The sequence below is a fragment of the Cherax quadricarinatus genome, chromosome 44, assembly GCF_038502225.1.
Source record: "Cherax quadricarinatus isolate ZL_2023a chromosome 44, ASM3850222v1, whole genome shotgun sequence".
Classification (NCBI taxonomy): Eukaryota; Metazoa; Arthropoda; class Malacostraca; order Decapoda; family Parastacidae; genus Cherax; species Cherax quadricarinatus.
In genome coordinates, this window is record NC_091335.1 from 16,074,178 (window position 1) to 16,087,698 (window position 13,521).

Consider the following 13,521-nt stretch of genomic DNA (forward strand, 5'->3'; position numbering starts at 1 on the left):
ACTTTCCCACTTAAGATTAGGTTCCTGCTTCCTTTTTGCAAGTCATTACTCACTTGTTGTACCAGAGCCCTGTAGTGACCCACCAAATTACTAACTCGCCCATTACCAACCATATTCACTTGTGTCAACACCCTCCACCTCTGTTGTTAGTCATCATTTTCTTTAAGAATTTATGATAGCAATAACTATTCATTTTGCTTAGTGCAGTTGTGTGTTTTATTTGTCTAACCTGATCAGACATTCTACTGAGGTGTCAGTGTTTGAATGGTTTTAGGAGTTGGTCCTAAACTATATAGCATGTTGTATATGTTCACAGTCAAACTACTACCATGTAGAAGATTACCTTCCTTTTTAGACATTTCACTGGATGTCAGGTTGAGCACTTTCCATGCTCTCCATGAAATAGGTGAATGTTATTAAGGCCTGTCAGGTATGGGCTTACATAGTACTCTTCTATTCTATATTCTCATTCTTAAATTCTGTATTTCAGTATGGTTTTTAGTTAATTCTTCAGTCATGGCTGTTCATAACCATGTCGTCACCAAGTTGTTGTTGTGCTGTGGCATTTGTTTGTTAATCCATAGCTATAGGAAAGTGAATTTCTAAGTTATTTTGGAAATCTTTTCCCAGATCCAATATTGGTCTGAAAGTTTATTGCCTTGTTTGGCCTGAATTTCTCCACCACTAGTTTCTGATTCCTGTATTTTTTATGTTCTATTTGCTATTTTTCCTCTGCAATCATTGCAATCACTGAATTGCAGTTTGAGTAGTTCTTATCTCATAACAATGACTTGCTATTCTTTATTGGTTCAGTTGTTGTTGGTAACTCCTTGTTTTAATGTCTCCTGCATGGGAAGTTGCTGGAATTATCCTCCCATGGAAGAGTTTGATTTATTGGGTTTATTTGAATTATTTGGTTACTTTCAGAACTCTCTTCATACATTAGCCTCAAGTCATGTTTGAATGTACAACTTTAGAAAGTGATGAAGGTTAAGTTGAAGAACTGTGTAATAGCCTTTTGATGGTAGTGTCTGCATGTTTCTTTGGTGGCTTATTTGGTTAATTTTTCTTTTAGGTCATCTTTAAGCTCCAAATACTTTGGTGTTATTGGTGATGTGGCTATACCACTTGTGGTTAGTGGATAACACTAAAAAAAGTGAAAAAATACAGAGCTACTGCTTGCAACTATATACATAATATTAAGCTACTGCTTGCAACTATACATGTATACCTAATATTAAGCTACTGCTTGCAACTATATACATACTAATGTCAAGCTCCTGTTTCCAACTATATACATACCTGTATCAAACTACTGCTTGATATTAGTATAATATATAGTTGCAACTCTAATATAAACAAATTATATATATGTCAAATAAAGTTAATTCTATCCATTTTTTAAATCATCTGATCAGAGCTTTCCTGAAAATAAACTGTTCAATTTTACAGGTTGGTGAGAGTTGGCAAGATGGCTTTTGTCTTAGTTGTAAGTGTTTAGAAGACAGTGAAGGATTATCACAACACCAGTGTAGCCAGCAGGTATGCCCCACACTTGACGCTCATCCCGACTATGATGAGTACACGTTGGAGAGTGAATCTGTACCAAATCAGTGCTGCTCCAAAATAACCAGAACTGCTTGCATTGATGATTCTGATATAATTGAAGTAAGTGATTTCTTTCATGTTATTTTTTTTTAATTTTGTAATATTCATAGTTTGGAAGTTAGGAGGAGGTGCGGGATTACCAAAACTGTTGTCCAGAGGGCTGAGGAAGGGTTGTTGAGGTGGTTTGGACATGTGGAGAGAATGGAGCGAAACAGAATAACTTCAAGAGTGTATCAGTCTGTAGTGGAAGGAATGCGGGGTAGGGGTCGGCCTAGGAAAGGTTGGAGGGAGGGGGTAAAGGAGGTTTTGTGTGCGAGGGGCTTGGACTTCCAGCAGGCATGCGTGAGCGTGTTTGATAGGAGTGAATGGAGACAAATGGTTTTTAATACTTGACGTGCTGTTGGAGTGTGAGCAAAGTAACATTTATGAAGGGGTTCAGGGAAACCGGCAGGCCGGACTTGAGTCCTGGAGATGGGAAGTACAGTGCCTGCACTCTGAAGGAGGGGTGTTAATGTTGCAGTTTAAAAACTGTAGTGTAAAGCACCCTTCTGGCAAGACAGTGATGGAGTGAATGATGGTGAAAGTTTTTCTTTTTCGGGCCACCCTGCCTTGGTGGGAATCGGCCAGTGTGATAATAAAAAAAAAAATATTTAATTATGACTGTGTGCCACATAAATATAAAACATATATTTATCATAAAATTTAATTGTTTTCTCTCAGTTCTTATACATTTACCATTAACACTACAGTACCTGCAATCCTTGTTGACACCTCTTTTTTGCACAAGCTTTCTGTAATTATTCTATACTTATTACAACTTTCTTTAACATATTTACTAGTACAATGCCTGCACTTTAAAGGAGGGGTTTGGGATATTGGCAGTTTGGAGGGATATGTTGTGTATCTTTATACGTATATGCTTCTAAACTGTTGTATTCTGAGCAACTCTGCAAAAACAGTGATTATGTGTGAGTGAGGTGAAAGTGTTGAATGATGATGAAAATTATTTCTTTTTGGGGATTTTCTTTCTTTTTGGGGTCACCCTGCCTCGGTGGGAGACGGCCGACTTGTCAAAAAAAAAAAAAAATTACTAGATGAGTGGAACTGTAGCAGTATGGAGGGTTATTTGAATTTTGGTGTCTGCTCACTTCTAGCAAGACAGCTGTTGAAAAAGATGATGGTGAATGTTTTTCCTTCTTAATGTCATTCTACCTTGGTGGGAAATGCCTAGTATGTTAATTAAAAAAAAAATGTTAAAAGAACATTTTCGAAACCTACATGAATTTTTATTTTTAACCAGTTGACTTCTTTAATGTAATCTCTTTCCAGTTTACTGTATTCTTTACAAAGATTTAGAATACAATGACATTAGGATTAGAGAGAATTCCTTTAGAGGTGTTTTCCTATCCAGACCTGGTAACATATTGATTCTTAAAAACATCCAAAGTACTGTACTTATTATTTTATTATACTATATACTTAGTATTATATAAAAATCCTCTTATTAAAAATATAATTTTAAGCCTAAAATATATAAACATTTGCAGGTTGGAGAAACTAAGACTTTTCCCTATAATGGATGTTTAAGTATGGAATGCATCAGAACTGCAGAAGGAAAAGTTGAAAAAATACAAAAGATCTCTTCATGTAATGAATCGTGTTCTGTTGGCTGGGAATATGAACCACCTGTCAACCCTGAGCAATGTTGTGGAAAATGTGTTCAGGTAAGAGCTGTAAAGTGAGAATAAATTAGTATAATATATATTAGATCAGTGGTGAATGTAACAACAAGGAGAAGGCTGGAGGCAGTGGAGATGTCATGTCTGAGTTCAGTGTTTGGTGTGAATATAATGCAGAGAATTCGTAGTTTGGAAATTAGGAGAAGGTGCGGGACTACCAAAACTATTATCCAGAGGGCTGAGGAGGGGTTGTTGAGGTGGTTCGGACATGTAGAGACACTGGAACAAAAGAGAATGACTTCAGTGTGTATAAATATGTAGTGGATGGAAGGCAGGGTAGGGGTTGGCCTTGGAAAGGCTGGAGGGAGAAGGTAAAGGAGGTTTTGTGTGCAAGAGGCTTGGACTTCCAGCAAGCATGTGTGAGCATGTTAGGAGTGAATGGAGACAAATGGTTTTTAGGACCTGACATGCTGTTGGAGTGTGAGCAGGGTAACATTTATGAAGGGATTCAGGGAAACTGGCAGGCCGGACTTTTTCCTGGAGATGGGAAGTACAGTGTCCGCACTCTGAAAGAGGGGTGTTAATGTTACAGTTTTATAACTGTAGTGTAAGCGCGCCTTTGGCAAGACAGTGACGGAGTGAATGATGATGAAAGATTTCTTTTTCGGGTCACCCTGCCTTGGTGGGAGATGGCCGATGTGTTAATAAAAAAAAAATTAAAAAAATAGATAGGTGAAATATGTAAAGCAACTTACTAAATAAAGAAACATTCGAAAGTCAGGGTTAATAAAGTATGAACACTTTTATTGTATTTGATGACCTGTAAAGTTGATGTACCTTGTGGGAGGATGTCATATAACCAACAGGAATACCTATTTGGATGATAATTTTAAGAGCCATATACAGTTTATTTATGTATGACTCACATTTGCTGGTGTGTACATGGTTTACACATTCATTATCATTGCACTGTTTCTCCACACATTCCTGAATTATTATTATAATCAAAAAGAAGCGCTAAGCCACAAGGGCTATACAGCAGACACATTCTTGAAGTTGTTGTTGTATGTGTTGTGTTTTATAATTTTTTGATGTGGTGAATTTCTTCTCATTGATGATAGGTTTTCTGAGTCATTATATTTCAGAAAGGGATAGTTTTTCAATCAATTTATATTTGTCCCTGCCAGTTTATTGTCTGTGCATATGTTGTGACAAAGACCTTCCCTAATTCCAGTGTTCATATTTACTTTGGTACAAAAATGGAAATGATTCAAATTTACATATACAGTACTGTATTACAAAAGATGGTACGTACTATCAATTTCAGTGTTAGTTTTAAGCTTAATTTTTTGGACTAGAAATGTGCAATCTGTTTGAGGCTAAGAGGTGATTACTAGTTGTAATTTATTTCATGAAAGATAATTGGCCAGTGATTGGTAAAGAATAGTATTTCATCTAAAAGGCCAGACTGGTATTATCCTATTTGATGATTAATTGTGCAGGTATATTTGGTGGCACATTAACCCTGGAGTGGATCATTTTATGATATGACTTAATGTGGCTTTAGGGAGAAGAGTAAAGGGGGTAACATTCACTGCTTGGGAAAATAAACCTCATTTCTGTGTATAAAGCTTGTCTGATATTTAGTGTGCTGAAATGGTATCAGACATTTAAATGAAGACATTGTCAGTACACTATAAGGAGGTTCATGTGAGAAATTTATTATCCTTAGGGCAGAATAGTTATTTAATTTGTATTGGATCTAAATGATGTATTATTAACAATAGAGAAGACACAGGCTGCAGATTTATTAACATAAGTTTTGCTCCTTGTACAGCTTTATTGAGGACTTGATAAAGCTTTACACAAAACAAAACATAGTCCAAGTTGAAGCTTGTTCTGAAACCTGCATTTTTCTTAATTTGTATTGTTATTAACTGCATATGGGGATAGACTGAGGGCCCTGAATCTTCACTCTCTCCAAAGGTGTAGAATTAGGGGGGATATGATCAAGGTGTATAAATGGAAAACAGGAATAAATAAAGGGGATGTAAATAGCGTGCTGAAAATTTCCAGCCAAGACAGGACTCGCAGCAATGATTTCAAGTTGGAAAAATTCAGATTCAGGAAGGATATAGTAAAGCACTGGTTTGGTAATAGAGTTGTGGGTGAGTGGAACAAACTCCTGAGTCCAGTTACAGAGGCTAAAACATTGTGTAGTTTTCAAAATAGGTTAGATAAATACATGAGTGGGTGTGAGTTGGACCTGACTAGCTTGTGCTACTAGGTCTGATGCTGTGCTCCTTCCTTAAGTGGAAGTGACCTGACTAGGTGGGTCATTGGGCTAATCCAGGAGGGGGGGGGATGGACCTGCTTTGCATGGGTCAGTAGGCCTGCTGCAGTGTTCCTTCGTTCTTATGTCCTTATCTGATGTTTCCTCTACAAAATTATTTTGCTTAAAAATCTTGAAACTGCTAATGATGAAACATTCTCAGATTGCCTGTACAGTAGATGACCAAGTGAAAGCTGTGGGTGAAACCTGGGTGTCAGATGACCTATGCACTATCTATAATTGTTCAATGGATGAACATGTAAGTAACTTTATGAATTTTTAGAGTTATCTGACAACTAATATGTAGTATAATGTAAGTAGATATTGAGACTATTCAATGCACTGTGTATAGATGCTATATAATTGTAAACATTTCATCATTGTGTCGTGTAGAGTTTAATGTCCAGTAAGAAACTGCTTCTAATGATTAATAATAAAATCATAAATTATTATTTCCAGACAGTATATTATATATATTTATTTAAGCAAATAACAACTAGTCATCATAATACTGCACTTGAGAAGGTAGGATTCAGATGCTCTATTTAAGAGATTTTAAGATAATTTTAATGGTCAGTAAAAATAAATGTTTATTAAATATAATTCAGTGGTTTCACAAAATATAATATCAAGTTATATGTGTATTGGACGCCAAGCGTCCAATACACATCAACTGGTGAGTCTAATATTCTTTCACAAGTGCGCTGATATTATTTATACCATTTCTACACTAATGCAGTAGTCTGCATAACAGTAAATCTTTTAATTTTTGTAAGAATAAAAATTCAAATTGGAAAGCAAAAGAAATATAAGAGGGACCTGGGGACGTGACTAACGAACAGAGAACTTGTTATTTTAGTGCCAGGAATGTCTTTCTTGTTTATTCTGGACCCTGTTTGGAAATTGGCATCTTCTGAAATTTGTGTGAAATTGGCAAAATTGCCAATTTCTAACCACTTTATTGGATAGTTGAAATTGGTAAATGGGTGGTTTCTTGTACTCATTCGATAGAAAAAAATGGAGTTCTAGCGAAATAAATATGATTTTTGTCAACTAGTACACAGGAATTGGCCAAAAATAGGGCTCAAAGTGGGCGGAATCGCCAATGCGTAAACATTGGCAAGACCGCTAACTTCGCGAGAGCATAATTCCATAAGTTTTCTATCAAATTTCATACTTTTGGTGTCGTTATGATCAGGAAAATATTCTCTCATTCATAAGAAAAAATAATTTTTTTTTTTTCCGAAAAATTTTCGACCCTGAGAACAAGTTTAGGAGAGGGCCTCTCGACCCTGAAAGGGTTAAGTTGTCTCTTATACCATGAATAAGTTTACCCAAAATTCTGTACATTTAGGGTCTTTCAGTTTATTGCAACATTATTGTATATTATTGCTATTATTATTATTACTATTGTTAATATGATTATTATTATTATCTTACCTCAATGGCCATTTATTATTGTTACATTAAAAATCAAAATTTGTAAATAATTGATATATTGTATTGTACTTTTCTAATATTCTATTTTCTATTATTTTTAGGATCAGATCCAAATTGTAGCTGTGGAAATTCAATGTAGTGAACCTAGTGAGGAGGAGCTTCACTTGTATGTGTTTGAAAAAGAAATTATGCCTAACCAATGTTGCTCCATCTACACACGTGTGGCTTGCCTTTTGAATGACACTTCCATTCTAGTAAGTTAAACTCTTTTCCATTGTTTATATGTATGTACTTAATTGTAGTGACTGTCATTCAAATCTATCCATTCCTCATATCCTGAATCTGTGTATGGGGATCGTACCCACAACCAAACAAAAAAGCAGTCAGAATCATAACATACCTAGCATTTGGCAGCACACAGCACTCCTGTTCAGGTCCCTAATGATATGAAAAGTTGAAACCTTACATAGTCTTGTGCACCATATCTGTAGAACCTTAAACAGTAGTACTTCTAACCTAGACCTAAAAGTTTTGAAGGCTATATTACATCCCACAGACATGACAAAATAAAAATGCCTAAAGTACAGAACAGCTTATCAATAGCAGACAAAGCCTATACAGCATATATTTGATTGATTTTTTCGAAAAGAAAAGTTATTTTAAATTGAGTTTGCAAAAGAGTACAAGTACAGCCTCTCCTCACTTAGCAACATACTCGCTTACCGATGACTCAGACTTAACAACGGGCTCTCTGACCAGTATACATGCCTCAATAATGTAAATTAGAACTGATTTCCTGTAGTCTGTTTATTACAGTATACAGTACGCTGGTGTATAAACATTTAAAAATATACCAGAAATGTTATAAATGATGCAAAGGTGACATTAAAACAATATCAGAGATGGTGGACACAAACCCACTTCCATTACAGTATGCTCCTCACTTAGCGACGAATTCATTTACAAAACTTTGTCTTAGGAAGGGAACTCCGTCATTAAGTGAGGAGAGGCTGTATCATCATTATATGAGGAGCCTCAAACAAGATCTAGACAAAAAATATCTGTAAAAAAAAAGGCTTTAATGTTATTATTATATTCAAGTTTTTTCTGATGTCACTGTTGTTTTACAGAATGGTAACTGATAGGAAAATGTAGTTTTATGTGTATAGTAACTGAACTTGCAGGTTTTTATGCAGCTTAATTGTTATGTAATCTATGCAACTCCAACATATACACCTCTTGTAGCCTGTAACACATCTAATTGGTACTCCAATTCATTCCAAATATTTGCCAACATATTTGATGTGAATTTTCTAATGCTCTCATTTATTCTAGCAGAAAGTGTTTTAACTTCAGTTACTGGTATCTGGTAAACACAATCCTTCACAAACCACAAAACCCCAACAAAAGTTTAAAGATGTAATATTAGGGGAGCATGGGTAAATGCCATATAATAGGGCTAACATGCACAATTCATCTACCAGGGATCATCATGGTATGATATAATTATGTTATCATATGTAAAGAACTCCATTTTTATAGATTTCACCATCTTCTTTCTTCCTTTCAACACACCGGCCATATCCCACCGAGGCGGGGTGGCCCAAAAGGAAAAACGAAAGTTTCTCCTTTTACATTTAGTAATATATACAGGAGAAGAGGTTACTAGCCCCTTGCTCCCAGATTTCACCATATTCTTGTAATAATGTTTTGAAATTAGAAAAGGAATTTGTGGACATCCTATACTGCTGGTAAGTTAAAATGTCTCATTTTAGAAAAGAATACACATTCAGTGTTTGAAGTTATGACATACGGTAGGTAGAATGATGTACGTATTTCCTAACAAAGAAGACTAAGTTTTGCCATATTGTCTTTGTAGACTAAAGTATAAATGTGTTTGGCTTCTTTTTTTTTTTACCAATGTTATTTGACTAGTTCTCAGTCAGAGCATATCATATATCATCCACTTTCCTGAGAGCATAAAACTCTTCTCAGTAAATAACTTATTCCTTAACCCTCATTACCTTGCCTGTACTATCTTGTGCCACATTGGCCTTTAGTTTATCAAGCATTGTTTTAGATCTTATGCCGAAATGTAGTAGATTGGTAGACAGCAACCATCCAGGGCAGTGCTATCATCAGGTCACAAGTGTGAAAGGAAGTCTCTTCAGTATTTTGTACTCTGGCAGGATTACTGGCCTTTTGTCTCAAGAACACACAAGATGAGAAGTAAATCTTACAAAATACCACCTAAGTGTACTTTCCTTTATGTTTCTTAATAGTTCATATTCCTGTAATAGTTATTTTTTCAGTTATTGAATTTGTCAATTGGTGGTCCTTACAAAAATGGTTGCAAGAAAAATGCACACTAAGACCTCATAGATGACAAACTGTCGTTTTGAATTCTAGACTTGAGTAAATTTTACATCCCACTGTCAGATTAGTTACTTTGTGATGGAGGTTCATGAGTTTGTTCAACACCGGCTTCCTCAGAGGTCTGTGAATTGTGCTTTTTTTCCAGTAATTTAATCAATTTTTGTTTTCCAGGAAACATTTTAATATATCATTTTTTCACTTAAAAAAATAGAGAAACCACAACATTCATGAAGAGCTATACACCAAAAGCCCAAGAGGACCAAAGACATCTAGATGTCAATGATACTGTATAATTTGTCTAACATTTGTTGTTCAACAATTTTTGTTTAAATTTGTTGTTCATTACACAGGTTGGGGGGAGAGTTCAAGATCCCAATGACAGATGTACAACTATCAGTTGTGTTGCAGAAGCTAATGGTGTTATTGTACGTCATGAAGAGAAGACAGTATGTAATACAAAATGTGGAGTAGGTTCAACATACGTTGAGCCATTATCTGTCAGGTATATTTGCATTATCTTATGTAGTGCTTTTTTAGTTTGGTAGTGTGTATGTATGTATACATTTTGTTTTAATACACCTGCCGTCTCCCAGTGGGGTAGGATGACCCGAGAAAGAAGAAACACTTTCACCATCATCCACTCTATGACTGTCTTGCCAGAGGTGTGCCAATACTACTGCTCAGATGCCCCTCCAGACTGCAAATATCCCCACCCCTCCTTCAGAGTGCAGACACTATATTTCCCACTTTCAAGACTCAAGTCCAACTAACCAGTTTTCCCTGAATCCCTTCACAAATGTTACTTTGCTCAAACTCCAACAAGTCGTCAAGTCCGCCCAAAAAAATTACTTTCACTCCTATCTGACATGCTCACACACACATGCTGGATGTTCAAGCCCCTCACACACAAAACCTCCTTTATCCCCCCCCTCCCTCCAACCATTAATAGGGCGACCTCTACTCTGTCATACATTTAGTAATTTATACAGGAGAATGGGTTACTAGCCTCAGTGGAGACAGCGAATGTGATAAATAAATATGCAGAACAAACACTGTGAAAAGAATAGTGAATTTCCAAGCACTTTCATGATTTCTCACATTATCAAGGAACTGTAAAAATAAAAGATCAGTAGAAAGGCATATAATGATGAGAATACACCTTGCCGTCAACTTACAACACCTGACCTTTTTTATGATGATGTAGGTAGGTAAGTTGTCTTTTTTTGAATTGTAAAAAGTATTTCTAGCAATTTTAAAAGATTTATCAATTAAGTGTTTTGGGTATTTTAGATCATTAGCTATTTCATAAATCTTTAAAAAATTTTCATCTACGAACTCTGGGCTGCAAATATGTGAAACTCTCGAAAACATTGATGAGAATACAGAAAGTTGAGCTCTGTAATGATGTGAAGAATAATAGTGTACATAAAAACAGTTATTTGTTGGTTTTTCTGTAAATTTGGGATATCACCTGTTTACTATGATCTTATTGCAAATAAATAAATATATATATTTTTTTCAACAAACCAGTCATATCCCACCAGGTAGGGTGACCTAAAAAGAAAAACGAAAGTTTTCCTTTTTAAATTTAGTAATTTAGACAGGTTACTAGCCCCTTGCTCCCAGCATTTTGATCACCTGCTATGACAACAATAAATGTATGAAAGAGGGGAAGGTACCTAGGGATTGGTGGAAAGCATGTATAGGTCCTGTATGTGTGTGTTAGGTAAGACACATATGCAACAGTTAGGTATCTTTATTTCGAAACGTTTCGCCTACACAGTAGGCTTCTTCAGTCGAGTACAGAAAAGTTGATAGAAGCAGAAGAGACTTGAAGACGATGTAATCAGTCCATCACCCTTGAAGTTTTTGAGGTGGTCAGTCCCTCAGTCTGGAGAAGAGTATTGTTCCATATTGTTTCAGACTATGGAACAGACTGTGTAGGCGAAACGTTTCGAAATAAAGATATCTAACTATTGCATATGTGTCTTACCTAACAACCTGTTGGTATTTTATACCATTTTAATGTTCAGGTCCTGTATGTAAAGGGAAGGGGACAAAAGAAAATGTAAAAATTACAGGGGAATAGGTTTACTGAGTATACCAGGTAAAGTGTATGGTAAGTTATTATTGAAAGAATTAGAGGTAAGGCAGAGAGCAAGATTTCAGATGAACAAGGAGGCTTTAGAATAAGTAGAGGATATGTAGATCAAGTGTTTTCATTGAAGCATATAAGTGAACAATAATTAAATAAAGGTAGGGATATTTTCAATCCATTTAAGGATTCAGAAAAGGCATATGATAGGGTGGATAGGGGAGCAATGTGACAGATCTTGCAAGTGTATGGAATAGGTAGTTGGTTACTAAATGTTGTAAAGAGCTTTTATGAGGATAGTGAGGCTCAGGTTAGGGTGTGTAGGAGAGGGAGATTACTTTCCAGTAAAAGTAGGCCTTAAACAGGGATGCATAATGCCACCATATTTGTGTAACATATTTATAGATGGTGTTGTGAAAGAAGTAAATGCAAGGGTGTTGGGGAGAGGGGTGGGGTTAAATAATGGGGAATCAAATAGAAAATAGGTGTTGATGCAGTTACTTTTTGCTGATAATGCTGTGCTTTTGGGAGATTCTGAAGAGAAGTTGCAAAGGTTAGTGGATGAGTTTGGGAGTGTGTGTAAAGGAAGAAAGTTTAAAGTGAACATAGATAAGAGTAAGATGATGAGTTAGGTAAAGAAAAATTGGATATCACATTGGAGGGAAGGAGTATGGAAGAAGTGAATGTGCTCTGATATTTGGGAGTTGACTTGTCAGATGGATTTATGAAGGATGAGGTAAACCATAGAATTGATGAAGGAAAGAAGGTGGGTGGTACATTGAGGCATTTGTAGAAGCAAAAAACTTTATCCATGGAGGCAAAGAAGGGAATGTATGGGAGTATAGTGGTTCCAACACTCTTATATAGGAGTGGAGGCAAAGAAGGAAATATATGGGAGTACAGTGGTTCCAACACACTTATATGGGAGTGAAGCATGGGTTGTAAATGCTGCAATGAGAAGGAGGCTGGAGGCAGTGGAGATGTCATGTCTGACAGCAATGTGACATAAATATTATGCAGAGAATTTGTAGTGTGGAAATTAGGAGGAGGTGTGGAGTTACTAAAAGTATTGTTCAGAGGGCTAAGGAGGGGTTGTTGAGGTGGTTTGGTCATTTAGAGAAGATGGAGGAAAATAGGATGACTTGGAGGGTGTATAAATCATATTAACCAAAAGTTTTATCCTTAAAGCATTGTTTGTAATTTTACCCTAGCAACGATTGTTGTGGAGAGTGCTTGAAGATAAAATGCAGTGACAACGAAACAGAATATTCCATTGGTGAACACTGGACATATGAAGACGATGCCTGTTATACATACAGTTGTGAGGCTCGTAATGATGTTCCTACTATTTTTGCTGCTAAGCAAGACTGTCCATATTTTGACCCGGAGTGTCCTGATGAGGAGATATATATGGATGAGTTGGGTTGCTGCAAATTGTGTAGTGCACTACCAAAACGTGAGTTTCATATTACTTATCTAAGGCCAGCCTAAATTTAGTAATATTTTAACATAGATGAAATACTGTATAAAAATTTATTTTGTAATAGTAGGGCTGATTTTTGTAGAGGAATTACAACAAAAACTTTGCACTGCTTATTGTACAAAACAGTCATTGCATTACAAACCAACGCAGCAAGCTCACCAAAAAAACACAACATATATACTACAGTATATTGTATATTTCAATGTATAGTATATGTAGTATTTACTGGGTATTTATTTAATTATTTAGTGATAGATTTCATTTTTACCAAATATTATCTATTGCAGGAACATGCAAGCCTGAGGCCATGCCTTCCCAAGATACTGTGGGTATCTTTGAAGTATCTCAACCTAATAAGGGCACATGTACAAACCAGTATCCTGTTAACAGTTTCATGATGTGTTCTGGTTACTGTGAATCCTTCACTAAATTTCAGGGTCAAGGTGAGTCTTTTTCAACTTGAAGAGATTGTGATCTTTTAAATTAACTCCACTTTCATGTATCTTAC

At 35.9% G+C, this 13,521-nt stretch overlaps 1 protein-coding gene across 1 annotated transcript in view; it reads left to right on the top strand.

Moving 5' to 3' along the window:
* LOC128697360 (hemocytin) overlaps positions 1 to 13,521 on the top strand; it is a 444,623-nt gene that overhangs the window by 413,431 nt on the left and 17,671 nt on the right. The window contains exons 84-90 of the mRNA XM_070093851.1: positions 1,453 to 1,668; positions 3,156 to 3,332; positions 5,783 to 5,878; positions 7,161 to 7,313; positions 9,786 to 9,937; positions 12,742 to 12,986; positions 13,301 to 13,456. Coding sequence (XP_069949952.1) covers positions 1,453 to 1,668; positions 3,156 to 3,332; positions 5,783 to 5,878; positions 7,161 to 7,313; positions 9,786 to 9,937; positions 12,742 to 12,986; positions 13,301 to 13,456 — 1,195 coding nt within the window. The remainder of the gene's footprint in view (positions 1 to 1,452; positions 1,669 to 3,155; positions 3,333 to 5,782; positions 5,879 to 7,160; positions 7,314 to 9,785; positions 9,938 to 12,741; positions 12,987 to 13,300; positions 13,457 to 13,521) is intronic.